This window comes from Kwoniella dejecticola, chromosome 9, assembly GCF_000512565.2.
Source record: "Kwoniella dejecticola CBS 10117 chromosome 9, complete sequence".
Taxonomy (NCBI): Eukaryota; Fungi; Basidiomycota; class Tremellomycetes; order Tremellales; family Cryptococcaceae; genus Kwoniella; species Kwoniella dejecticola.
Genome location: NC_089309.1, coordinates 643 through 25,657, shown reverse-complemented (window position 1 = coordinate 25,657; position 25,015 = coordinate 643). Strand labels below are relative to the sequence as shown.

General features: G+C 48.7%; 12 protein-coding genes across 12 annotated transcripts; 7 read left to right on the top strand and 5 right to left on the bottom strand.

Annotated features, from left to right (window-relative positions):
* Nucleotides 1-626: 626 nt before the first annotated feature.
* Nucleotides 627-1,325, top strand: I303_106955 (uncharacterized protein; the record flags this gene model as incomplete). Its single annotated transcript, XM_018409638.1, has 3 exons — nt 627-807; nt 874-1,094; nt 1,170-1,325. 3 exons carry the CDS (start codon nt 627-629, stop codon nt 1,323-1,325), a joined length of 558 nt encoding a protein of 185 aa, XP_018260641.1.
* A 341-nt stretch (nt 1,326-1,666) lies between these two features.
* I303_106954 (uncharacterized protein) lies at nt 1,667-3,717 on the bottom strand (the record flags this gene model as incomplete). Its single annotated transcript, XM_065969483.1, has 12 exons — nt 1,667-1,753; nt 1,805-1,927; nt 1,992-2,067; nt 2,117-2,247; nt 2,298-2,438; nt 2,490-2,577; nt 2,640-2,802; nt 2,868-3,059; nt 3,111-3,188; nt 3,245-3,292; nt 3,346-3,484; nt 3,541-3,717. The coding sequence occupies 12 exons, from the start codon at nt 3,715-3,717 to the stop codon at nt 1,667-1,669; spliced, it is 1,443 nt and encodes a 480-aa protein (XP_065825555.1).
* Nucleotides 3,718-4,605: 888 nt separating this feature from the next.
* On the top strand, nt 4,606-6,649 carry I303_106953 (uncharacterized protein; the record flags this gene model as incomplete). The annotated part of the gene is made up of 12 exons (XM_065969482.1): nt 4,606-4,781; nt 4,828-4,885; nt 4,957-5,029; nt 5,083-5,143; nt 5,201-5,258; nt 5,311-5,757; nt 5,820-5,903; nt 5,956-6,028; nt 6,087-6,156; nt 6,208-6,318; nt 6,373-6,558; nt 6,613-6,649. 12 exons carry the CDS (start codon nt 4,606-4,608, stop codon nt 6,647-6,649), a joined length of 1,434 nt encoding a protein of 477 aa, XP_065825554.1.
* Nucleotides 6,650-7,401: 752 nt separating this feature from the next.
* On the top strand, nt 7,402-9,393 carry I303_106952 (uncharacterized protein; the record flags this gene model as incomplete). Its single annotated transcript, XM_018409635.1, has 4 exons — nt 7,402-7,682; nt 7,744-8,014; nt 8,066-8,405; nt 8,462-9,393. The coding sequence occupies 4 exons, from the start codon at nt 7,402-7,404 to the stop codon at nt 9,391-9,393; spliced, it is 1,824 nt and encodes a 607-aa protein (XP_018260638.1).
* A 347-nt stretch (nt 9,394-9,740) lies between these two features.
* On the top strand, nt 9,741-12,256 carry I303_106951 (uncharacterized protein; the record flags this gene model as incomplete). The annotated part of the gene is made up of 7 exons (XM_018409634.1): nt 9,741-9,941; nt 10,011-10,138; nt 10,189-10,285; nt 10,347-11,260; nt 11,335-11,542; nt 11,609-11,864; nt 11,928-12,256. The coding sequence occupies 7 exons, from the start codon at nt 9,741-9,743 to the stop codon at nt 12,254-12,256; spliced, it is 2,133 nt and encodes a 710-aa protein (XP_018260637.1).
* Nucleotides 12,257-12,346: 90 nt separating this feature from the next.
* On the bottom strand, nt 12,347-14,271 carry I303_106950 (dihydroxy-acid dehydratase; the record flags this gene model as incomplete). Its single annotated transcript, XM_018409633.2, has 5 exons — nt 12,347-13,137; nt 13,194-13,597; nt 13,639-13,781; nt 13,837-13,891; nt 13,943-14,271. The coding sequence occupies 5 exons, from the start codon at nt 14,269-14,271 to the stop codon at nt 12,347-12,349; spliced, it is 1,722 nt and encodes a 573-aa protein (XP_018260636.2).
* A 31-nt stretch (nt 14,272-14,302) lies between these two features.
* Nucleotides 14,303-14,503, bottom strand: I303_106949 (uncharacterized protein; the record flags this gene model as incomplete). The annotated part of the gene is made up of 1 exon (XM_065969481.1): nt 14,303-14,503. One exon carries the CDS (start codon nt 14,501-14,503, stop codon nt 14,303-14,305), a length of 201 nt encoding a protein of 66 aa, XP_065825553.1.
* Nucleotides 14,504-15,026: 523 nt separating this feature from the next.
* On the top strand, nt 15,027-16,627 carry I303_106948 (uncharacterized protein; the record flags this gene model as incomplete). Its single annotated transcript, XM_065969480.1, has 8 exons — nt 15,027-15,140; nt 15,190-15,346; nt 15,416-15,701; nt 15,764-15,804; nt 15,854-15,883; nt 15,936-16,115; nt 16,170-16,391; nt 16,443-16,627. 8 exons carry the CDS (start codon nt 15,027-15,029, stop codon nt 16,625-16,627), a joined length of 1,215 nt encoding a protein of 404 aa, XP_065825552.1.
* Nucleotides 16,628-16,697: 70 nt separating this feature from the next.
* Nucleotides 16,698-18,899, bottom strand: I303_106947 (uncharacterized protein; the record flags this gene model as incomplete). Its single annotated transcript, XM_065969479.1, has 13 exons — nt 16,698-16,949; nt 17,005-17,051; nt 17,109-17,212; nt 17,276-17,370; nt 17,432-17,463; nt 17,541-17,585; nt 17,662-17,986; nt 18,038-18,131; nt 18,203-18,365; nt 18,422-18,455; nt 18,516-18,667; nt 18,739-18,782; nt 18,835-18,899. 13 exons carry the CDS (start codon nt 18,897-18,899, stop codon nt 16,698-16,700), a joined length of 1,452 nt encoding a protein of 483 aa, XP_065825551.1.
* A 450-nt stretch (nt 18,900-19,349) lies between these two features.
* On the top strand, nt 19,350-20,480 carry I303_106946 (uncharacterized protein; the record flags this gene model as incomplete). The annotated part of the gene is made up of 3 exons (XM_018409630.1): nt 19,350-19,450; nt 19,506-19,662; nt 19,722-20,480. 3 exons carry the CDS (start codon nt 19,350-19,352, stop codon nt 20,478-20,480), a joined length of 1,017 nt encoding a protein of 338 aa, XP_018260633.1.
* A 532-nt stretch (nt 20,481-21,012) lies between these two features.
* I303_106945 (uncharacterized protein) lies at nt 21,013-23,896 on the top strand (the record flags this gene model as incomplete). Its single annotated transcript, XM_065969478.1, has 14 exons — nt 21,013-21,145; nt 21,200-21,215; nt 21,270-21,358; nt 21,417-21,459; nt 21,515-22,104; nt 22,166-22,229; nt 22,297-22,408; nt 22,654-22,802; nt 22,853-22,950; nt 23,000-23,125; nt 23,179-23,333; nt 23,390-23,579; nt 23,625-23,756; nt 23,811-23,896. The coding sequence occupies 14 exons, from the start codon at nt 21,013-21,015 to the stop codon at nt 23,894-23,896; spliced, it is 1,983 nt and encodes a 660-aa protein (XP_065825550.1).
* Nucleotides 23,897-24,007: 111 nt separating this feature from the next.
* Nucleotides 24,008-24,589, bottom strand: I303_106944 (uncharacterized protein; the record flags this gene model as incomplete). The annotated part of the gene is made up of 2 exons (XM_018409628.1): nt 24,008-24,334; nt 24,410-24,589. 2 exons carry the CDS (start codon nt 24,587-24,589, stop codon nt 24,008-24,010), a joined length of 507 nt encoding a protein of 168 aa, XP_018260631.1.
* Nucleotides 24,590-25,015: the final 426 nt, after the last annotated feature.

The window sequence follows — 25,015 nt, the reverse complement described above, 5'->3', positions numbered from 1 at the left end:
TGATTGTGGATGTTGTCACCGAGGTTCGGGGTGGAGGATTTGATCGGACTTATGACATCAAAAGAGATCGACGGGCCGACGGGCACCAACGCGTCTATCAGATATCAAGATGATAGACTGCTTCCTTGATCCAAAATCACGTCACTGCAAAGTCACACGTACGTGGGGCGAGTCATGCGGCTTATCAACTTATCACTGGATATGACACGGGACGAGTCGTGGGAATCTATCGTCCCGTCAAGGACTTTAGCTTACTCTTGGTCGAGTCATCAATCCTGTTGATCAATCAATTAAGCTTTTTTCTTTCCCGCTAGAAGTGAAAACCAAACCCCTTTTTTCCAGGCTAAGCATAATTGTGCGACAACTCTGCCGAGCATGGAGCAACGGCACAAGTCCCCACCACCTTTTCAACGAAGCTGTCATGGGTTTTGGCAACGGGAACAGTGCTTGAAGCGAAGATGATGCAAAAATGTCACATATCAATGTGCGATCTGATGCTTCATGTATGGGAATTCCCTGAGAGTATATATAGCACCGCTCTGACCGAGTAAAATGAGACTATGCCCTTTGACGGACTCGTCTTCCCCTTCCTTTCCCATCTTCATTTCCGTGACCTCCTACACACAATGTTGTCGCTTCTCACCATCGTCACTCTGACTCTATCATTGTTTAGTCTTGTTCCGACTACTTCCGCCTCTGGAGACAGCTATCCCACATTCCAATATAACTTTGACTATCTGTTCACCATCACTTATGCGTTCGGAACAGCATCTCCTATTGTAAGAACAGGTGGTCTTGCGGAGAATAGTGAGCTCCGCAGCGTGCTATACCTGGTTGCCGGGCGCTTGTATACTGATCCACATTCTTCATTAGTCAACACGTTCGTCGGAGCAACTCTGGATGGTCCAGCTTTCAACGGTCACATCAGTCGAGGGCTGATCACCAATAACTTCGTTCCATATGGAGACAAAGTGATAGTCTTCGAAGAAGCCACTTGGTACGGATATTTCGATAATGGTGATAAGGGTAATGGAACTTTGATAGCCAGGAGTTCGGGCTTGGTAGATTATGACGCATATGAACAGCAGAGATTGGTGAGTAGATTTCCTTTTCTGCGATCGGGTTCCAACCACCGTGCAATCTGTCTCGGTCTGACATTTTCTATACAGGTTCTCACAGTAGATCAAGGAGATCACGATTACCTCCAATATATATATATTCTATGCGGGTCAGTCGACTTCAACCTGAGAACGGCTACCGCGAAGCAGGATTGCTTCAGGACATATTACGGTAACAAGGTCGCTCTTCCACCTATCTTTGGCTAGGTGATCAACAAGACTCGCGCGGAGACTCAATTGGACCGAAGACTGTCATGAGAGACTGAATACGAGCTCACGACCGAGACGATTTATGCAGCTTTCTTGATGGATATGGACGTTTTACATAATATGCATATTGTCACCCTGTACTGCCATCCGAAATTGTCCTGCCTATTGAGACTCGCTCAGACGACAGCAATCAAGCATGGCTTTTCATGTACTGTATACTTATACTTCTACAATGCGCCCACACCTCGTCAAGTGGGTACCGCTGACCAGTCTTTCGTCTAACCTCTCGTATGCGAGTTGGCGGTCTCGCATTGCGAATCCTCAAGGCGTCGGCTGTTCTATTTGGAATTATCCGCGCATGACCAGGCGGAAGTACCACCGTCGGCGGTATAAGACTCTTTGATGCCGACCACAGAGCCGTAAGTCTTGGCGAGCCTCAGCGTGAATTCCATACGATCGAGTGAAGATGAACTCACTCCAGCTACCATGAGAAATGTACCGAGTATAATCATAAATATATTCCATGTCAGCATAGATCTATACTTCCAGGATTTATCGGTGTGTCGGTACATCCAGTTATCGTAAAGCCACATCCCGCCCTGCGAGAGAAGATGATCATTTTAAGTTTTCGACCAAGTTCTGCTTCAGCTGGATGTGACCCACCATTAATTGTATACATAGCAAAGTGCCTAAAAGGGCACCGATGAGCCCTACAAGACCTGAGAAAACAGGAATCGCACTATTGGCAAATCGTCAACATCTGAAGATCCTTGGCAAGATTGACTTACCTAGCTATCACGTATGAGAATAGGACGCAAATGCCCACACTCGTGAACCAAACAACATAATGTTTAGGCGTGTTGGTGGAAAGATGTTCACTACCTCTCAAGAACCTGACCATGAGGTATTTGGCCGGCAGCTACATCGAAGAGTGTTCAGCCGTGACACTCATGGCGCACAGCGACTTACGTGAGTATATAGCATAGCTGTTACAAAAAGCGCGGGTAGAGCCAGGCCATAGCAGACCTTTTTGAGCAGGCCACCTGCACTGCCCAAGGCGGGTGAAGCTACATACTGACCACAGTAGCAATAGACGACCAGTCCAATCGTCTTGAGCGCAAATCAGCCAAGTTCCGCGGGCAGAGGAACCTTCGTACTTACTGTGTAGATGATGGTGATTGTGGCTTGACACGTCAACATAGCTCGGTTGTATAAGCGCGGATTTCGCATCTCGGATACGATCGGGAAGCTGCGAGGACATGGGTCGAAGTTTGGTCAGCCAGATGTCCAATGTTCAGGTGAGCGACTCACAACCCAGGAGTACCCGCAAACGATAAAACCAAGGTGGAAATAGCAGCGATTGCATCGGTGAAATTGGGGTTGCCGAAAAGTACGAGATCCTTGTCCCACGGTCCCACCTGAGGGGCTGCCGCCGGCCGGTCTTCTACCCCAACGGCTATGGCTAGCGTCAACACTGCGTAGATCCGAAATGTCAGCAATGGATTCGATTCAGCCATTCGGCCGTCTGAATGAACTTACATGCCGCCATGATGGAGGTCATTCCAACCCATCCGAGCCACGAAATCTTCCCAAGAGTCTGGATGCTTGCCAAACAGAATGTGACAACTGTTGCTACTGCCACAAAGACTGCAGTGCAGGTCCCGTGGGACGATATAGCGTTGAGACCGATGGATATACTGAGTAGACCAGATCCAGCAACACATGTCATGACTAAATGCATATCGTCAAAAAGCGTCATTCAGAGTGCTCGATCTCACTCACATAGCCAGAAACTGACAGCGATGAACTCTCGTCCGATCCTCCCACCAAAGAGCATTCTTCCAACGTCGTCGATACCGTCTGCAAAGAAATTAGAAACTCGCTGGCACTGCCAATTTGTAGCCATCGACACTTACAGACGTCTGGATGGTTTGTCTTAAATGTACCGACAATATAGTCTCCATCTGAGACGGGATAAATTAGTAATGCCCAAACACGTAGACCGACCCGTACTCACACGTGATTATCGCTGAGACGGACAACAAGCAGATGAGACCTGGTATCAGTCCCAGGGTGTGTAACACCGACGGTATAGCTAGCACTCCCAGCCCAATTTGGGCTTTCATCATTAAGACAGATGTGCCGAGCCAACCAACCTGGAGATTGTCAGGCGAAATGCTGATGAATTGAGTAAAGGCGGAAGCTGACTCACATTTCGGTAGTTAGGACCATCCTCGTGAACAACTCCAAAAACTTCATCTGTCTGAATGATTTTACCTTCTACATTCGCCTCATCTGCACTGTAAATGTTGGTCTCGGGCTCCATAGCGGAACCTTTGGCTTCCGTCTCCTTGAGCTCGATGTTCTCGACGTTTGCTGAACCTGTCATATCTGGTTGTATTATGATGCTGAACGATCGATTACAAGCGAGGACGAGCGTACCAATGCTTCCTCCAGATCTGTCTTGCACACTTATATAATCAGTGCTCTGTCCGAACAGGACGAATAGATGATGCGTTCGTTCAGATTGCCGATATCGGTCCTGATCAGTAGCCAAGGATCTCTCCTATCCTCTTATCAGGAGCGCTGTTCTCATCAGACGACTCAAATCGCAGCCGGCTATATGATTGGAGCTGTCGTTTAAGCGTATTTTGGTGATTTAACAGCGCGGAAATGCTATCTCGAAAATCCAAAAATCTTGCATATCAAACACCCGCGCGGACATGTTTCGAACCTGCTTCAAATGGGAGACCCCAAGATTTTACGTTCGAGTCTGACTGAGGGTCTGCGGCCGAAGAAACCGGGGAAGGGATCAAGACCACTAGTCTCGATCAGTGTCCCCCAAGGTGTCAACGATTGAATTGCGGCTAATCCGGCGTAATCATTCCGCACGTGTCGCTCACGATCAGATTTCGCTTTTCGCAGACTCGCTTGAAGGAAAAATGCCAAGGGGATGGCAAGGGTAAAATTCTCGGTTAGCAACCTCTGATCCCTTGTTTGGTTTGTACAAGGCCATTTAAGTCACCTTGACGCCCAGCAAAAGTTGAATTGAGGCTTCGGACCATGTGCTTCTTCGTGCGAACACAAGCGAATAATTCCGGCCAATGCATCCTGCAAGCGAGATTTATAACCAGAATTTTGCACGATACCAAATGGGAATTGAGCAAGAAGTCAGGCTCCGAGATGATGTCCAGAAAGACAGTCTTCATGGTCCGACCGAATTTCATAGCTCTCGTCACAAAGGAGTCTTGTCGCACCTGCAAAGATAGAGTCAACAATGAGCAACTTACACGACCGACACTTATCGGACAGGGACTCATACAGCCTTGCAGATCGTGTGGAGGCGGGGAAACTATCTGATGCAGAAATCGGGAAACCAGCATTGGAGAATGGGAAAGTGGTAGACGCGGTATGGGGAACTATAGAGGGAGATGGACCGAATTATAGATCTCTGTCATGGTGAGTTTTCTGCTCTTCGAACATGGCTGATCTATAACAGGGTGAAGGCGACTGTGCTACAATTGAAGACACAAGTGGGCTTGGGTATCTTGGGACTGGTTGGTGTCTTCCACGCATGCTCCCATGAGCACCTTCTTGCCAGTCGTTCGGCTGACCTGCTGATCGATAGCCTACTGCTTTCAACATCTTGGGACTCGTACCGGGCATTATAGTGATAGTGGCTGTAGCATTGATTGTCGGATGTGAGGTTTAGTGGTCACGTAGAAACGAATTGAAAGCTGATCAGGATGTGCAGGGTCCGACTATGTTGTGGGTATCTTCAAGCTAAATCATCCTGAAGTATACACCGTTGCCGAGTGAGTCTTGCTTGATACAACGCGCGTTGCAGACTACTGATGATATTTACTTCAAAGTGTCGGCTTCATGCTTTTCGGGGTCTGGGGAAGAGAGATACTGGGTTTCGCGTTCTGGGTGAGGATAGTTGCCAGACACACTTGGAGCTCCATGCTTACCTCCACTGTAGCTCCAAATTGTTGCTGTCACAGGTGCAAGCTTCCTTTCCATGTCTGTCGCCTTTAACACCATCACTGAACACGCAACCTGCACCGTCGTCTGGGCAATCCTCGCCATGGTCATCATCGCCGCTCTAGCCTCTATACAGACGCTCTCTCGGATCTCGTGGCTTGGATGGATGGGTTTAGCAAGTATCATGTCTTCGGTAATCACCCTCATGGTCGCATTAGGTGCAGCGGATAAACCCAGTCTCGCACCTGCGACAGGTGATTGGGCTATCGAAACTACCATTGCGGCCACTCCATCCTTCATCGACGCTATCAATGCCGTTTGTATCATCATCTTCTCCTATGCTGGTACGCCGAACTACTTCAGTATCGTTGGTGAGATGAAGGAGCCTAGAGATTTTACAAAGAGTGTTATTGTGGGGCAGACCTTGATGACCACGGTGTATCTCGTGAGTACGATGCTTGAAAGCCCACACGAGGCCATTTGTCGAACTTACTATCTTGCATGCAGATCGTTGCCGCTGTCGTGTACCACTATGCAGGCCAGTACATTGCCTCGCCCGCTCTTGGGACAGCTGGTCATACTATCAAGAAGGTGCATAAATCCTGGATCAAACAATTATCATATTGCTTACTGTTCGGTTCAGGTCTGCTACGGCCTTGCTTTACCTGGTCTGGCCGCTGGTGGCCTGATTCTCGTGCACACTGCGGCTAAATACGGTGAGTTTTGCATTTACTCGTCAATTTAATTTCTTTTCACGCTGATTGATTTAATCAGTGTTTGTCCGTGTTTTGAGGAAGTCAATTCATTTATCGAAGAATACCCCGGTGCATTATCTCGTCTGGTAGTGAGTGATTTCATCACAGTGTGTCAACAGATCCTTGCTGACATCTTGCAGTGCATGTATCGCTGTAACTTCGATACTCGCATTCATAATAGCCGAAGCTATCCCGGTGTTCAACGATCTGCTCAGTCTGGTCGGAGCTCTGCTGGGAACACTCATCTGCATGTAAGTTGACATCTCATATCTCTCTTGAGCTCAGCACTGACTCATGACACTCAGTCAAACCGAGACATACATGTGGGTTTGGGATAATTGGCGAGCACCCAATCGAGGGTCAATCAAGTGGTATTGCCTCATGGCGATGAATGTTGTCTTCCACTTCATCGGATGGTTCATCCTGGTGTCTGGAACTTACGCCGCGATCGTGACCATAAACGATGACTCGAAGAACGGCAACTTGTCCAAGTAGGTCATCAATCGGTATCTTCAGGTTCAATGCTGATATGCCATCTCACGTAGACCATTCAGCTGCGCTGATAACAGTGGAGGGTCGTAGTGGACGAGAGCGATGTGTTTATCGGATCTCATTTTTGCTTGTCCGGATGGACGTAGACCGGGCCTTATATGCAAACATACCATCTCTTCAACGGATATTCATATGGAGTCTCTCCGCACTGCTAATCCCGTTGTGAAAAGTGGACAAACTCTGATTAATCAGATAGCGATTCGAGCGGCTGGAGGAACACCTCTCGGGCGAAAACTTATTACGGCGAGTAGTACGCAGTCTGTCGGGTCCGGCTCCGCAGCTGAAGAGAGTTGTAGAAATGGAAAATTTGCAAGAATGCTGCGACTTATTTGAGTATCGGAACCAAAAATAGAAAAAAGTCGGGACTCAAAGACTGCGAAGATCGGTTTCCTATCACATGCCCTCGATCAAATTGCCCTGAGGATGACGCCACTTCCCTTTTTGGAATCTTTTCTGTGCATTCTACTTCTGCTTTATCAGATAGCAAGCAACCTGGTCAATTGACGTACCAGAGTGCGAACGCTCGTGGACAAAGATATGCTGTAACCGCCCATCGCGCTACCGCTAAGCCGCTTCTCACTCCAACAAATTTCTCTTCAAGCTGTTGAGATGTCTCTTTTCTCGCAAATCCTTCGGAGGTGTATGTGACCTCGCTTGAACGGCCGAGTACTGGTCGACATGCTGGACAGGGTGTAGTAGCAAATTTGGTATATATACCTTCTTGCTCACCGTCCTTTATTCCCGCTTGTGTGCAATGGAAGAATCTCGGAATCTTGTTCATAATGAAGGTGGATCAACAACTCAACCTCACACAGACGGCCTTGTCTACCGGTGAGGGACAAGATGCTGTTAATGAAGAAAAGGCTTTACCAGGTCCCTCATCGGATGCGCAATACAAGGTCTCCCCTGAAGTCAACGCCAATGCGCTGCCTCAGCTGTCATCCAGTGGGACCCAGAAGGAGGGAAGTCTCGCGGATACTGAGGAGTTGCAAGATGGAGTGAGGAACGCTGAGGCACTGGCCAAAACGTGGAATAAATCGTCCCTTTTGACTGTGTATGCTTTGTGAGTCGATGCTTGCTTGCTGTTCAATCATATCTTAGCGCTGACTGACCTATCTTGCCAGTTTCTGGCTCACATACGCGACAAATGCCTTTCAGAGCTCAATCACTGGCAACCTGTCCCCTTACATCACGTCCGGCTTTGAGTCGCACTCTCTCATCCCTACCATTGGTATCGTATCCAACATCATGAGTGCTGCCGCGTACATGATTCTAGCCAAAGTCTTGAACTTATGGGATAGAAGTTATGGATACCTTGCTATGACTGTCATCGCTACCATCGGATTGATACTGTCCGCTGTCTGTAAGAACATATACACTTACTGTGCCGCGCAGGTGAGTACGATTGCGCTCTGGACCTCCTATAAGACTGATGATTCCATCTAGTGCTTTTACTCTGTCGGGTTCATCGGGATGATCTTCGCCGTGGACGTTTTCACCGCCGATACTTCCACATTGAAGAACAGAGGTGTCGCTTACGCATTCACCGCTTCACCTTGGATCATCGTAGCATATGCGGGACCCAAAATTTCGGAACGCTTCTACGAAGACAATTGGAGATGGGCTTATGGATGCTTCGCGATCATTCTTCCCTTTGTCGCCTTCCCCTTCTTCATATTTATGCAAATTCAGAAACGAAAAGCTGTGGAAGCCGGAGAGATAGTCAGCAGCAAATCAACGCGGAAGTGGACGGAATCTCTGTGGTACTATGCTGTGGAGTTTGACAGTGAGTGTATGGATGGTCTTGACCTAGCACACGATGTTCTGACGAGGTGTGCTCAGTCCTGGGCGTCTTCCTCATTGTCGCCGGTCTTTCGCTCTTCTTGCTTCCGTTCACCATCGCCCAATCTGCCGAAAACTCTTGGAAGGAGGGATACATCATCGCCATGCTAGTCATAGGATTTGTTCTCCTCATGGCCTTTGGCTTCGTCGAAAGATACGTATCACCCAAACCTTTCATCGCCTTTCGACTGCTGGCCAACCGAACTGTTCTTGGCGCTTGTATGCTCAACGTTAGCTGGCAAATCGCCTACTACTGCTGGTACAGTTACTTTACCAGTTTCCTACAAGTAGTCTTCGACGTCTCGATCGCTCAAGCAGGATACATCTCGTCAATTTACGATGTTGTTGCTGGAGTCTGGTTGTTCCCAGTCGGGTACTTGGTTAGAAGGACTGGATACTTCAAGTGGCTTCTGTACATTGGCGTTCCCGTTTACATCTTAGGAGAAGGATTGATGATCTACTGTCGAAAACCTGGTCAACCTTTGGGTCTCATCGTCTTCACGCAAATTCTCATTGCCTGGGCTGGATCCTCCTTCACCTTGGTGGAGCAAATCGCGGTCCTCGCTGCTGGTAATCACAACGATGCTGCCGGTATGTTGGCACTTTTAGGAATGTTCGGATATTTCGCTGGGGCCATTGGAAACTCTATCTCTGGGGCTATCTGGACCAACACCCTTCCTGCGGCTCTCCAAAAATACCTTCCCGCTGAAACCGTCGATCAATGGGAAGATATCTTAGCGAGTCTCGACGTCCAGCTGAGTTATCCAATGGGTGATCCTACTAGAACAGCTATCAACGAGGCTTACAGTGAGGCTCAACGAAGGATGTTGATCGCTGGTACTTCTATCATGGCGCTCGCTTTGGTTTGCGTTATAGCTATCAGGAACATCAAGGTGTCGGAGATTGAGCAGGTCAAGGGGGTGGTATTCTAATTGCGAATTACGCTTCTACGTATAAATGCACTTATCTTATAATTGCATGTATATGTACTCTTTCTTGCTTTTGATCAGATGACATGCATCTACATGGCTTGCATCTGACAATCTTTCAATACCTGCAGGAATGGATGAATGAATAAGTTGCCGCAGCTGTGGTGGGATTACCATTTATTTGGGACTGTTGTTTTTTTTCCCTGAATTCTTTTCCTCCTTTCCCGTTGAGACTCCCAGAATCCTTATCAGATATCACCTTGATCCTCTTCCATCTCATCTGTCAGTTTTATCGCCATTATACGTCACTGCCTCGTCAGTACAAAGTAGCGCGTGGCGACACCTGGACCATGGACTTTGGTATAGACCCCAGCTCAGCAGGATACTCGTCTCTACAGGTCAGGAGTCAACCTCCGCCCACTAATCAACCGATTGCTTCCTCTTCTTCCTCTTTCATCCCAACTGGCTCATCAAGTCCCAGTGATAGTCCGCGGAGTGGTAAAAATCAAAGGAAACGTTCTGGTTGCTTGACGTGCAGGCTACGTAAGAAGGTATGCAACTCCTCTCGTTCACTTCGATATAGCACACGCTCAGCTAACCCATGTTTGCTTGATTCCCAGAAATGCGACGAGGGTAAACCTGCCTGCGGTGCTTGCCTCAGATTGGGTCTAGACTGCATGGGTTATGAGACCAAGAGACCCGAATGGATGAACAAGAAAGAGAAGGTGAAGGACGTCACCACCCAGATGTGCGTACACTCTCACTCCCTAATTCAACGGTTACTAATGATATCTGCAGTAAGCAGACGGTCAATGAGACCAAGTCCGCTAAGATGAGAGACCATTGGGCGGCAAGAGCGGCATCAGTAGCTGCGAAGGATGAAGAGGGTCTTAGCGTAAGTAATTCACATATTTATGTAAGATGCGGGAGTGATCTGATTTCAATCGTAAACATAGACGTTTAGCCCGGAAGGAAGCATCGAGTATAACGATCAAGCAGGATTTGTCTCGAATACGGCCATTTCAGCAAACGCCCCTTCATTCCAGCCATCGATCCCGTCCATGACTTCTACTGAATTCCCTCCCACAGCGACGTCATCCCGGCCGTTCCCTTCTCAGCAATATTCATACAGCGGTGGGCCGATACGTAACGGATATCACACGCAACATACAACGATACCCATTTCAGCGACGTCTCATCAACCAATAGAAGAGTCGATCGATCCCTATGTCCCACAGTCCGCTGTTTCTTCTCCTCTCATCGATCCCGACATCCTCACTCTGCTTGGCCTCGTTCCACCCTCGAGAACGACGGCACAAACAGAGGCTTACTTTCCTCTCTGTCCCCAGCTACCCAACACCTTATGGTTCCCGTATCCCAGTACATTCACAACTGAAGATGGAAGCGAGGATATGCGGTATTTCCACCATTATCTCACTGTCATCCTGCCTTTGACGTATCGTTTCGATAATCAACCTATTTCCGATCTTGTTGCACCTCTCGCGCTCCAAAATCCACGAGTCCTCCAAGCATTTTCAGCTATTGCCGCATTACATATTGCTCATAAGAAGCGACCTCAAGCTTTTATAGACGGTGATGTAGCACAGAACAGCTCTATCCCTTACTCCAACGCCGACGACATCTTTGCCAGAAATACTATACAGGCCACTATACGGGAACTCAAGTCGATACCCTCAGCAGAGTTAGGGACGGATGATTCTATTCTTGCCGCTCTCTCTGCCAACAGTTTCAACTTGTTCGATGGAGGAGAAAGTAAAAGCTGGGTGGAGACGGCAGATCTGTGTAGACGATGTTTAGCTGCGGTACTCTCAGGAGTAGGAGGGATTGGATCGACTCTGAATGGATCTCGGTGAGTGGTTCGGCTTACAATCTATTTTTCCCATCAGATATCAACTTTTGCTGATGCTGTAGCGGACCATATAGTGCTCAGATTGACATATCAGCCGTGATGGAACGCTTGGGCCACCTCGTATCTCCGCTGATGTGGGTGGATATCCTCATGTCGCTCACCCAGAATCGCGCATCCCAATATCTGCCCATCTATCGAGTCTTCCTCTTGGACCGGTATCGGTCTCAGTCTAAAGTCTCTAAGCTATTGAAAGAGACTGTGATGGGATGCGACAACACCACAGTGAGTCGATTGAAACACATCACCCGCCTCACTCAAAAGGGCATGAGTACTGATCGTTGGTATTAGCGTCTTGCGTTAGCCGAAACAATCGGATTGTCAGAGTGGAAAGAAAAGGCCATCAGGTCGGGGAATCTCTCTCATCGCGGATTGGTGGAGCGCGCAGATCTTGTTGAGCGTTTACTAGAAGAGCGGAAATGGAGGGAAGACCACCTTTTCGAGCCCAATGATCCTTCAACGGTGCAGCGTATGGCGATGAGTAATGTGTTCCATCATGGTGTCAGAGTCTTGTTAGCTACAGTAGTTGATGGGTGTCATCCGAATGGTGAGTGCCCCGCATCTTTGGTTTTCGGCGCAGTCTCCTGACAAACCCTGATCATTCCCTCAGTCCCCGATATCGCTACTGCAGTACAAGACACTGCCAACGCGTTGGCTGCCCTCGACAAATGCGACGCACAAGGTGCGACCGACAAACTCATGATCTTCCCCATTGTTATCGCTGGATGTCATGCTGATCGACCGGCTCTACAACGGATATTCCGCCATCGATTCGCGCGTTTGGGTCAGGAGGGAGCAGCTTTCGGTAACACGAAGAGTGCATTGAAACTAATGGAAGAAGTGTGGCGACGCAGGGCTGAAGCTCAGACTGAACAAGTGGAGATACATTGGCGCAAGGTCATGTTTGACATGTACGAGGAGGGCTTGTTGTTGATTTAACCGTTGTAACCAGCTAAGTTGTACCCATCTCTGCGTAATGAAAGATCGACAATATGCATGCTAGTACTGGAGAGATCCGTCAAGCCCGAACTAATGGTTCTGCCTCGGTATACCTTGTGTCTGAGCAAGACGTTGGTACTTGACGGCACTCTTGATCACCATACCCTCGCTCAATTCTGATACTGAACCCCTGTAAATCTCTTGCCAAGGTGTCTGACTCTTGGGATACTTGTAATCGCCTGTCGACTTCTTTCTTTCCTCGATCTCCGCTTCACTCAACAACACGTCGGCCGTTCTCTTCAGCAGATCGATCCTGACACGGTCACCGTCTTTCAAGTAGCCCAACATACCACCTGTAGCAGCTTCTGGACTAGCATTGAGTATCGATGGACTACCGCTAGTACCACTTTGTCGTCCGTCGCCTATGCAGGGTAGTTCAATCCCTTTTTTAATCAATTCACCAGGAGGTATCATATTGACAACTTCAGCAGCCCCAGGATATCCGACTGGTCCCGCACCTCGCATGATTAGGATCGTACCTGGACCGATGTTGGGAGACTTTTCGATTCGATGATGGTAGTCTTCGGGACCGTCAAATACTGCGACGGGACCCTCGAAAGCCATGGGGTCATTTGGTTTGGAAAGATACTGTTCTCGGAATGCGGGGGAGATGACCGAAGTCTTCATGATGCCACTGTTGAATAAGCTGCCTTTGAGGTGTAAAAAGCCTGCTTCCGCCATGAGAGGCTTATCGTATGGTGTAATGACGCGTCGGTCTTGCGATAGATCTCCTCGACAATTGTCACCGATAGACTTGCCGGATACAGTCAAAGCATCTGGGTTGGGAAGAGCGTTGTGCTCGAGTAATTCAGCGACAACAGCTGTTCTCGATAGCTGTCAGCGAATAGATTGTGTCATCACAAGACAGACAACTTACCTGGTAGACCACCTGCCCTGTGGTACTCCTCACACAGCCATTGACCAGCAGGTTGCACGTTCAAGATTAAGGGAAGGTGATATCCGACCCGTTCCCAGTCATCACAATCTAATTCCACCCCAACGTGTTTGGCGACGGCGTTAAGGTGAATTGGGGCATTGGTAGATCCTCCGATAGCGGCACAACAAGCGATAGCGTTTTCGAAAGCGGCTTTGGTCATTATGTCGGATGGTTTCACGTCTTCGCGAACCAGCTGTACGACTCTGAGCCCGGTAGCATAGGCGCATGCAGCTCTTTCTCTATACACAGCAGGGATCGAAGCACTTCCCGGAAGCGCCATACCCAAAGCTTCGGCCATAGCGTTCATGGTAGATGCGGTCCCAATGGTATTGCAATGTCCAGCACTGTACCGATCAGTCATGGTCTATGCCCAAGCAAGACTCACCTAGGAGCAGACAGCGCTACGTGATGCAAAAACTCCGCCTCCGTTATCTCTCCTGCGGCTAATTGAGCTCGGCTCTCCCACACAACACCTCCTGATCCTATCAACTTCTGCCCACTATATCCGTTAAGCATAGGTCCGACGTTCTGGAGCAAAAGTGAGCAGAACGCTGCGGGCGAAAACAGATTAGACTGAGCTTACCATTGCTATAGCCGGTATATTGACAGTAGCAGCGGCCATCAATAAAGCTGGAGTGCTGTAGGGAGTTGAGCTCTCTTCCCCCTAACACAGATGAGGGCGTACTTACGTCTTATCACAGCCTGTGAGAAGCACTACACCGTCCAAGGGGTACCCAAATAATACTTCCACAAGGGACAGATAGGACAGGTTACGGTCTAAACTGGCTGTAGGTCGTTTACCCGTCTCTTGAATGGGATGACATGGGAATTCTAACGGCGTTCCTCCGGCTGCTATGATACCATCGCGCACTCTCTTTGCCAGTTCTACGTGGTACTTGTTACATGGTGATAGATCTGAGCCTGTTTGAGCGATACCGATGATTGGGCGATTTCTGGGCTGTAATTCTGGAACTGTGAGACCTTGATTGAGATATCTTTCCGTGTACAAGGCAGACATGCCTGAAGCAAATCAGCTCAGTATCTTCGTGTTAAGACTCACCTAGATCTGATGGGTCATTGAACCATTTCTTCGACCTGAGGGGGACAGCTGGCTCTATACCCTCTGCAGAGTTCGGATCGCTGTCTGCCGGTGAGGTAAAAGACCGCAATTGTCGGGGACCGATGCCGGCGGTAGGCACCTGTGCTTGTTCCGCTCGACCGCAATTGCAACCTTCGCACGGCTGTGACATGTTGGAATGATTTTCAAGGTATACTTTGAATTTGGGGAGGCTGAGTGACTGATTGGTCACCGCAAGTCATCTTGACCACAAATACGTTCATATATATTGACTGACGATGGGAAATAGGATGTACACGGTTGGCCCAAGGAAGTACGGAGGTCGGTCCGAATCGGTCTAAACCGTCTCAGTTCCAGCCCCGAATCAGGTGAGAAGCTCCTGAGATATCCCGACAGGCCTATGATGTGGTAATATACGCGGATCTGCAGGCCCGCCGTGGGGAGGCATTCGTGGTTCTCACGTGCACGCTTTTCAGGTTGTCAAAATCGTCAATCGACCTTCGGACAAAGCCGTACCAAGGGATCTCAAACATGTCGCTCGATGGCGTGAGCAGATTGCGTCAGCTTGAGACTGATCTAAATGGTTCATGAATGACAAATGATACAACATCTCACCTTCCGAATATATAAGATGGCATTGCTTGTCAGGAAGATAGAGAATGTATCCATGCAGAATATTTGAGATTCGAGCTACAATGACTGCCGCTGTCGCTTCGTTGCCTTCTGCTATCCATGACTCATTTCAATCGCTGAAGATTCAGCCCTCTAAAGCTGTCCACAAGGATGTTTACGATTCTGAGGAGAAGAAGGCAAGTCGAGTGTATGTATATGAGAATAACACAGCTGATGGGGAAATAGCGACGGATCTTCGATACTCCCTACGAGCCCAATCTGAAGTGGTGGACCTCCAATCAAGCGGAGTACGCTAAGCCAGCAAATGATCCTTTGCCACAGGGATTTCCCCAAAAGGTGGTATCTAAGAGTGTATGGGACGGCAAGACTCTCATCAATCAACGTGAGTGAATGCACAGAAGGAAGCCGCTGAATATATTAGCGGAAAATTGGCTGTATACGTTCACGGAAGAGGATGTCTCGCTCATCAACAAGGCATACGAGCATTTCCAATCGTTGAACATCACCAACAATGAGATCGATCAGACCACCTTCCCGGTACCTCAACACTCAGCTCTCTACAAGGCGCTCGTGGGCATCACATACGAGCTCAATCACGGACTAGGATTGAGAGTTCTCAGAGGTCTCCCAGTCGACGAATGGACCCGGTCAAAACAAATATCAGTCTTCGCCGGGATTTCTGCCTACGTTTCGCCAAGGCGTATCGCAAACAATGGAAACAACATTGTACATCTGAGGTGTGTTGAGCTTTTATAGACACGTTGCCTGTGGTGCATCGCATTGATGTGATATTACGTAGAGATATTACCAACATCGAAGCCGATAAAAGACCGCCCATCGGTAAGCCTTGATGAATTCCGGGCCGATCATAGCTGACATTGTAATGCAGTCGTCAAAGGTCAGACCAACGGCAACCAAGGTGAGCATGAAGGTGACATCCCTCTTTGGACATTACTGACGAAATTCTATAGTCTTTCACAATGATGGAAGTCTGGGCATCATCTCTCTGTTTACGCTGGGCGTCGCGGAAACTGGCGGTCTATCTCAACTTGCCTCAGTGGGTCAGACGTATAACTACTTTGCTGAGAATCGTCGAGATATCCTGCGAGAGCTCGCGAAGAATGATTGGAAGAACCGGTATCAGCCGGAAGGTGCGCATCGAAAAATTACGTAGCGAACGATTGGCTCATTAACTAATTCCTTAGGTCGACCGCTTATCCACCCAGTCGGAAAAGACCAAGTGATATCTGTCTACTCCAGAAGGCCATACTTCGGGTTCTATGGGGCGGACGAAGACGTTGAGCCATTGCCGACGGAAAAGCATCTAGCCTTGGACGCGATTCATTTCACGGCCGAGAAGTTCAGTCTCGACCTTGACTTGCAGAAAGGTGATTTAGAATACGTCAACAATGTCACGGTATACCATGGTAAGTTTTCGAGATAGATGAGGGAGATATTTATCTTATCGTCGGTTGCAGCTCGAACATCATCAGAAGACTCGGAGAAAAATCAACGTCACCTAATTCGACTATGGCTGGACAACGAAGAACAACCATTGCCGGAAATCCTGGTAGATGAGTTCAGAAAGACAAGAGAAGGCAAAGGCTGGCCACAAGAGGCGTGGGACTCTTTGGACGAAGTAGTCAACCGGAACAAGGAGTGATTGGGATCGTTGGGAAGATTGACCATATAGGAAGATGACATCTCACTTCGTTACGTACAACATGTATCGACTATAACACCTTCCGTCCGCAAAAGTGGATCAAATGTCCGCGCACACTTCTGAGATAAACCGCATACGAGACTGCTCCACCGACTATAGCTAGCCAGCTGATAAGTGCTGTCCACTTGAAACATGCTGGGGTCGATGCCCAGAGGGTCAGCACGTATTTGAGCAAGTCGAACAGATTCTGCAAGGATATCTGTCGGGCGGTAAGCTGATTACGACGTGGATGAGTGTCAAGCGCAAGCTGTAATTCTTTGAGCTGTACAACAGGATCAGCGGAGGTCAGATTCTAGCCGATAGGGTTTTGTACGCACCTGACAGAGATCGAATGACCATAAACCGATACGCGATATGGCGATGCCTGCAGAGACTCATGGGCTTTAGGTCGAGAGAAGAAGACAAGGGTGGAACAGCTCACCTCCGAAAAGTATGACTGAATTCCACACAGGCCCATGTTCACCGTATCTACCGGTTCCGTAGAAGAAAGCTAAAGCCACCGGAGCAAGACAGGCTACCTCGAACCTATGCCAAGTCGAACAATGAGCTGAATCCTTGAAGGAACAGGCGTGAAAAAAGCTGGCTTACCATATTGACCAAGCTCCCGCGCGTTCCAGTCCTACCTTCCGCTCTAACAGCGGCATGACGATTGTACCGATCAAGCCTGTAATCAAACAAAGACCCTGTAGATGATCAAATGTCAATAGCGGAAGGAAGCCATGAGGCGAAAGAAGCTGCACTCACTCGCATACTCGCGATGATCGTGTCATCCCATCCTCTCGCAGCCTTGATGTAAGATATGAAAATTCCATCTATGACGAATAAGCGCAAATTCGTGACATACCATACTCACCATATGATAGCGTGGTAAGGTGTATCAGAGCCATCGATGTTGAGCCTAGCGTTAGACATAATCAGAAAGGTTCAAGCAGATCCGAGAAACCAGTGGATTCTGAGAATCAATCTGCACTTACTGAAAAAGATAGGCAATCGTATAAATTCCATCCAGTCCTGCTTCTCCGATTGCAGCCGTTCCACCAAGCTCCGCGATCCACCCCTTATCGACTGAGTACGACCACCGTCCCCAACACTTTCCTCCCCCTCTCGCCCAGTTTCTAAAAGACCGATTTCCTCCTGATCATCCGCAAATGACTCCTTCTTATGTCCCAATACAGGGAAGTGATTGTAGACCACCTTGATCCATATGTATTCTGTACCACAAGTGAGGACTGAAAAACCGAGTAAAACGCCTGTTGCAAGTGGGTATCCTCCTAGCGATGTCAGGAGGGAGACCATGAGCTGCAAGGTGGTGAGTGTGTGTGACTATCGAGCAGCGATGAATGGACTCACTGGGGCTACCAGCTTAATCAAGAGATCTATCCTTCGCATGTAAGTGTTGAGCTGTGTCAGAGAAGCTCGATCACCTTGGGCTATCTCGGTGATCCTGCGATGCGACAAAACTGAACTCAGCTGGGGAAAGGAGGAGGAACCTATTTGATCGACGGAATCACGTACCAATCCCTCTCTATGGCTACTATCATGGCAGTCGCACTCAATCCCAGAGTAGCAGAGCACGCGATGACGAGAAGAAGTATAGTCCATGTGGCCGCGACTTCTAGGCCTGTTCCAGTCCCATGAAATGCGCCTGCAGCGAAATCTCGAAGGGGAATGAGCAGAACTGTTCTTTGATCAGCAAGCGCATTTCATTTGAGTGGATTGGTCTGATGCACTCACGTAGAAATAGCGAGTAGCTCAAAGCCTGTACCAGCTATGTCACCCCAATCGCAACTTCAGCGGCTGACCCTGGGTCAATAGCTCATCAACCTACTTTCTGAACTCCAATAGTTGTCCTGATGAAAGGTAGTCTAGGTAAACGATCAACTAGGGCGCCGATGCAGGCTGAGAACACGATACCACATCCCGTCGAGCAGAGTCCGGCGAGAGAAGCTGGAACGAGGGTATCGGGGAAGATTTGAATAACTAACAGTTGGCGATGAGTGTTAGTATGATTGAAGGCAAGAGTTTACGGGGAAATGGGCGGTTGTACTCACGAAAGAGGAATGAAGCGAAATCGTATGCTCCAGATCCTAGAGTGCTATACCAGCTATCAGTCCGAAAGTCTCCACAGATTCCCTAGTCGCGCATACCTGGATGTATGCTGCAGTAACAGACAAGCCAGAGCTGAGCGATCGATTGTGGGCGAAGTTGACATGACTGATCCAGTGGATTCCGCTTCACGTTGGTTGCATGGCGAGTCGAGGTCTCGCTTCAGTGCATCGGAGAGTGTGTATACACGGTATATACAGAATGGTCGTGACGACTCATTGAGCGATTGACGACATCTTGACCAAGTCAGGATAGCATGCAAGCATGGATGTATTGTGGAAATAAGTTGGATTCAACTCGGTATGGAATGACGAAAGAATGACGGAATGAGTACTTTGTCAATGACCTCTTGGTACTCTTTGCTTTCATTCTCACCATATCATTGGTCATATCTTATCTTTATCAATCGTACGATCATCTCACCTTCATTCGCAAGCAGATGAGCATCTCTTCTCATCCGGATGCCCAAAACCAGTCAAGCATGTGATTCGTGTATTTGCCTTGCAACGTCAGCAAGCATACTCCTTACATTCATCCGCATTTCGAGTCATTTAACATGAGCAGCCTAGCAATTGATCTCACGAAGATTGCTGCATCGTTGCCTCGATCATCCCACTCGGTTTCGGTCATCGCAGGGACAGCCTACATATATGGAGGGTGAGTCGACTGGTCCTCTCAATTCGATGCGCCAACGCTGAGCTGGTTCTCACAGCGAGATCAATCCGAGAGAACCCGTCGATGGAGATGTTCACGCGGTAGAATTGGCATCAGGTGCATATAGACGGATATCAGCGTCAGGTCAGACACCTGAACCTCGGGTGGGACATGTAGCTCGCGTCATAGATGGCAAGATTTACGTCTTTGGAGGGGTGAGTGCTGAGTTCTGGATCCTGCAAGGTTGTCCATGCTCATGTTACCGTCGACTCAGCGTGGTGGTCCAGCCATGACCCCGCTGGACGAGGCAGGCGCTGTACACGTCTTCGACCCAAGTGCTTCGTCCTGGACTACACTCTCGACCTCATCCACATCTTACCCCTGCGCCAGATCCTACCATTGCGCAACCAATTCAGGTCAACAGTTAATCGTACACGCAGGCTGCGGAGACGCTTCTACTGGACGGTTGAGGGACACCTGGACATTTGATGTCTCTACTTCAGAATGGACACAATTGCCTGATGCACCAGGAGATCCGAGGGGTGGGACGTCCATCACAGTCTTGGACGGAAGACTATGGAGATTTGGGGGATTCAATGGGAAGACTGAAGTTGGTGGAACTATCGATTATCTCGACATCACCACGCCCCAATCCAGCTGGAACTCTTGCTCTTTCGGTGAAACTGCAGGACACGGTCGAGATGGTGGGGCTGCTGCTCTTGCCCCATCAAGCACTGGACCAGAACCACGGTCTGTGGCTGGACTGCACGCCTTGGGAAGTCAATTAATCGTCATCGGAGGAGAAGGTCAGCCATCAATCACTGGTGGACATGATGCCGCAGGAAACTTCTGGGATGACATATGGTCATTCAACCCGACCAAGGAGGAGTGGACGCAGCTTGCAGTCAACGGGGATATGGAAGCAAGAGGATGGTTCGGAAGTGATTCGGTTGATGGGGAGAGCATTGTAGTCTGGGGAGGTATAAACTCGAAGAATGAGCGATTGACCGATGGTTGGATCTTGACATTGTAGACTGTGAATGGGACATGTTGATATCAGTAGAGTTGTGAAGTAGCTTCAGCGATCAGCTCGTGATGTTGTCTTGGTAGCTTTGTAGCGGATCATGCAGATTGGCGAACGGGTGAATCTGTCCGCTGCGTGTGGGGAGTATTGAGACTGTTCTTCGGTCAGCTACAAAGCCTTAATTCCAAATATTGCATATATATACATTGCATAGGTACTGCTCGCTGTGAGCCTGTGGAAATCGATGCAATGGTAGTCAGTGGACTTCATGCATTAGCGTATGGTCAATGACAAGAAAGAAGGATACCAGGTGAATTTGGTAGGGTGAAATATATCCGCTCATTACCAGCAACGCCGGCAATTGAATTGAATCCGATTGTTTGTTGACTCCTTGTTCACATGACCTTTATATCCTCCCATCTGTCGTCAGTCATACTTATCGTGGAAGCCTCGACTATTATCATGTAAATACATGTACAGGTAGACGGTCAATCCTGCATTGTGAAAATATACATCTTCCATTCTCGTCCGTTGCGAAAAGATGGTCGATGAAGCAAATCGCGAGGCCGACAAGTCGAAGGATTTCGCGGCTAGAAGAGATGGACGTATGTCTTCATGTCCTTCAATTTTCAATGAGCATAAGTCGCTGATGGTTTTTGTAGCCGCGTGTGATGGTACGTAGACTCATCTATCCTCTATCCAGCTGGACTGACCCACGTCGAAAATAGCTTGTAAGGCCAGAAAGTGAGTCGATAACATGTAAAAGGCTGTTGTATTGCTGACCGGAAGCCATCGCAGATGCCGCTGCGATGCCCATCAACCGACATCACCATCGCAGTCGATAGCAGCACGTCACTGTACTCAATGCAGAAATCTGAAGATACCATGTACGTCCTTAGTAATGGTGTGGGATTGAAGTGAGGATATGTTTGACAGAAAGATTAGGTACATTCAAATACCAAGGGAAAAGAAGGGGTCCTGTGCCAGGGTAGGTCGACCATTTCAAGCTCACGAACACAGACGAACAAGCTGACAACATCCAGATACCTCCGGTCTCGCCGAGCACAACAAGCTGCCAAGACATCGATAGATGGAGGTTCACCGGTCACTGCATCGGTTTATGCCCATGTCCCATCGACACCGTCTTATTCAACCTACCCTTCTCATCCTCAGCCGAGATCATCGACATCCGTCTCAACCTTATCCTCATACCATGACCATGTCCCGCCTCCTCCACCGGTCCACTCCTCCAATCCAACGTCTAATCCGTCCAGCTCACTGTACTCCCTTCTTAGCGTTGATCCTGCTTCCACGGTAAATCCTCTCGACGCGGTGCTACCTCGACCGTTACTGCTAGAAATCATTTCGCTCTTCTACCGTTGCGTATACCCTTTGATGCCAGTTCCGCACAAGACCACGTTTATGACAGACATACATAGTCGGAGGGAAGAACTTGGGGGTCAACAGGAGTGGATCGCGATGGTATTGTCTATTCTAGCGTTCACTTTGGTGCAGATGCCCCATCACTTGGTGTCGATAACGAAGAACGAGATCAGGGAATTAGTGGAGAAGTTATCGCAGAAGGTCAAATCGTGTCTGATGGAGGATCATCAGACGATATCTTTGGAAAGGCGTGAGTGGGGCGCGATTCGCATAGCCTTGATTCGTACTGATCCCCAGTCATATCAACTCAGTGATTACGGTTTATTGGTTAGTCATCTCCTTGACGATGTTGAGCCTACGGAGTCACGCTGACATGTGAGCATTCATGATAATAGTATCGGGTAAGCCAGATCGAAAGCAGCCTTCGTAAGAATCGCTTCAGACGTAATGCGTTTAGAACGGTGCATAACAATCTCGGTCGTCATATGCAATCAAGGGCATTACACGGTAGCAACGTAGTCCACTGTCTGCAGCTCGGATTGAACGAAGAGAGCGTGAGTTGATTCACCCGGTTTGCTCTTCCATCTAAGCTTCGTGACGACTACACTCCTTTCCACCTCCCTCATATCACAAGCCCCCCCGATATTAGCAAAGCATCCTCTTCATCCTTATGGCAACTTCGTCAATCAAATCAATTGTTGGCTGGAAACTTCGAGCATGACCGTTCCTACATGACAGCAAGGATCTCGTGTCGTTGTTCTACCAACCGGCAAAGAACACGTGCTGACAGCCTCAATAGACGTATGCTTCTATGGACCCTATCAACGCTGAATCTCATCGTCGACTCTTCTGGGCAGTGTATTGCAGTGATAGATCAGCAGCATGCTCGGAGAATGGGAATTTACTGTTCAACGAGGACGAGATCAATGTTGCGATACCCAAAGACCTGTATGTGATTGACGGTTCTATGTAATGCTCCAAGCTGATCGGTGTCTCAGTGACGACCAATTCATCACCCGGTCTGGCTTTCTTGAGCCGCCTCTCGGACATGCTTCTGTGATGAGGGGATTTACGGAGTCATGCCGGTTGTTTAGCAGTGAGTAGGCCACTATCATGTCAAATGACAAATTCTGAAATGTCTTTAGTGGGCGGTAATATGCTGTCGAAACGGATGCACGATCGATCTAGGCCACCAAGCGGATATGCTCTGAGAGGACGAATTAACGAGTTGGACGATATCTTGCAAGGTATCGAAAGACTGCTAGATGACTGTCAGCCAGAGATGCGGCTCGGGTGGACTGATATGGGCCTCTTGCCAACCCAGTGAGTCTACATCGTCCACGGCAAAAGCTGACTGCTTTCAGACTGGAAGGTGGTTTCGTCGACGCTGTACCCGACATGTTACGGGACTTGATCTCGACTAGTCACGCCGACAGTACACCCTTTTTGGTCCATAGTGGACATGTCCGGGTGACGCAGGTGAGTTCAACAATGAGATGTTGCTTATATCACTTGTCGCTGAGATCATGAATTAGCAACTATTCCGGTTCTTGACCCTTCAATACCGCGAAGACCTGTCGCAGATACTGTATCACGAACAAATTCGACAAACTACCATTCGACCTGTTCTACTACCGTCTCAACCTCGGTCGGAGGAGCATAATAAGCGGAAAGTCCTGGAAGACTTGCTGCAAATACTGCATGGGATACCGCTGGAGATACATGGTGAGTTATATTGGTGATGATGGTCAAGCTGACGAACCCGCGCAGCTATCAACTCATTCCCTGGCATCAGCAAAATCCGTTCAGTCTCTGCGTCCTTGCTTACAAGCCTATCCGCGCCGGCTGGATCGGAGTCCAACGGCGCATCTGCCCAAGACGAGCGAAGTATGGAGCTGTTATGTGAGTACTTTCAGAGGGTATTTCGGATCATTGCACTGACAATTGACTGCCCAGGCGATTTCCTACGCCTTATGGCTACAATAGAACGGATGTACTCGTTGATAGCCGAGCCTTCAACAGCTTCAACGGACGGGCATTAGATAAACCCCTTTGACGTGATGTCAACGACTTGGTATCAACGAAGCATAATGCATGGCTTGATCTTTGCAATTGATGATTTGAAGTACGTACTGGAATGCCTAAATTAGGGTCTAAAGCAGAAATACTGCCCACAAAGTCAGACCCCAGATCACACCGAACAAGGTAGTTCTGACGGCCTGCAGAGTCTCCCACTTGGTCATAAGTCGAAAAGCCTCTTTACCCTCTTCACTGCCATCTGCCTTGTCTACTAGGAGGTTCCCATTCATCAATGCCTTGAGTTTGTCCATCGTAGGGTGTATACTGATCGAGTAAGGGACAAAGGCGACACCAAGGGCCGAGGCGATCAGGAGGATCGTTCTTGACAGTTGATGAGGAGTGACGTATGCGCCGGCGAGGTTGAGACCGATACTGATGAGCGCACTGGGAACGTAGGCTCTCTACACAGCAGCACATTAACAATTCACTCCTGAAAAGCGATCGATTCTTGAAGGATTAAGGTTCTCCTCACTCACGTGTCCACCTGCTGAAGCTTTCTCCCATGCCTCGACCTTCTGAAGGACTGGGATATCGAGATGACCCAATCTGCCTTGAATAAGCGGCATGATGCCGTTGATCCCGTTTCCGACATTGCACCAATAGGTGTATGAGGATGAGGTGATAGACGCGGCTAGTAAAATTGCGCTGATATCCATGTTGTGAGGCTATACACGTTGCTCCGAGGTAAAGCACGCTGCGCCCATCAAGTGATGTTTGCGATGTGGACTAACTTGACGATAGAAAAGAAGTTGAGTCGAGATGCATGACGCGCAACATTCATCATCACTGTTAGCATGTTCTAAATAACGATTGAACATATCCTGTGTCTCGTCGTCCTGTCAGCCCGTCGGTCATTGACCAACTGGTTCCCCTCAATGCCCGAGGTTGAATGGCCGCCGGATGAGATGGGGAATGTCGCTGTAAGAGAACAAAGTCATGAAAATGATGCCAACTCAGCTTTGTAAAAGTCTTCTTGAGAGGCGACCATTGCATGGGTTATCAAGTTGCGCAGCACACCACTGCTTAATGTACAATGAACGCTAAGGGGGGATGTGATTCATACGGGACATATGATGAAGGCA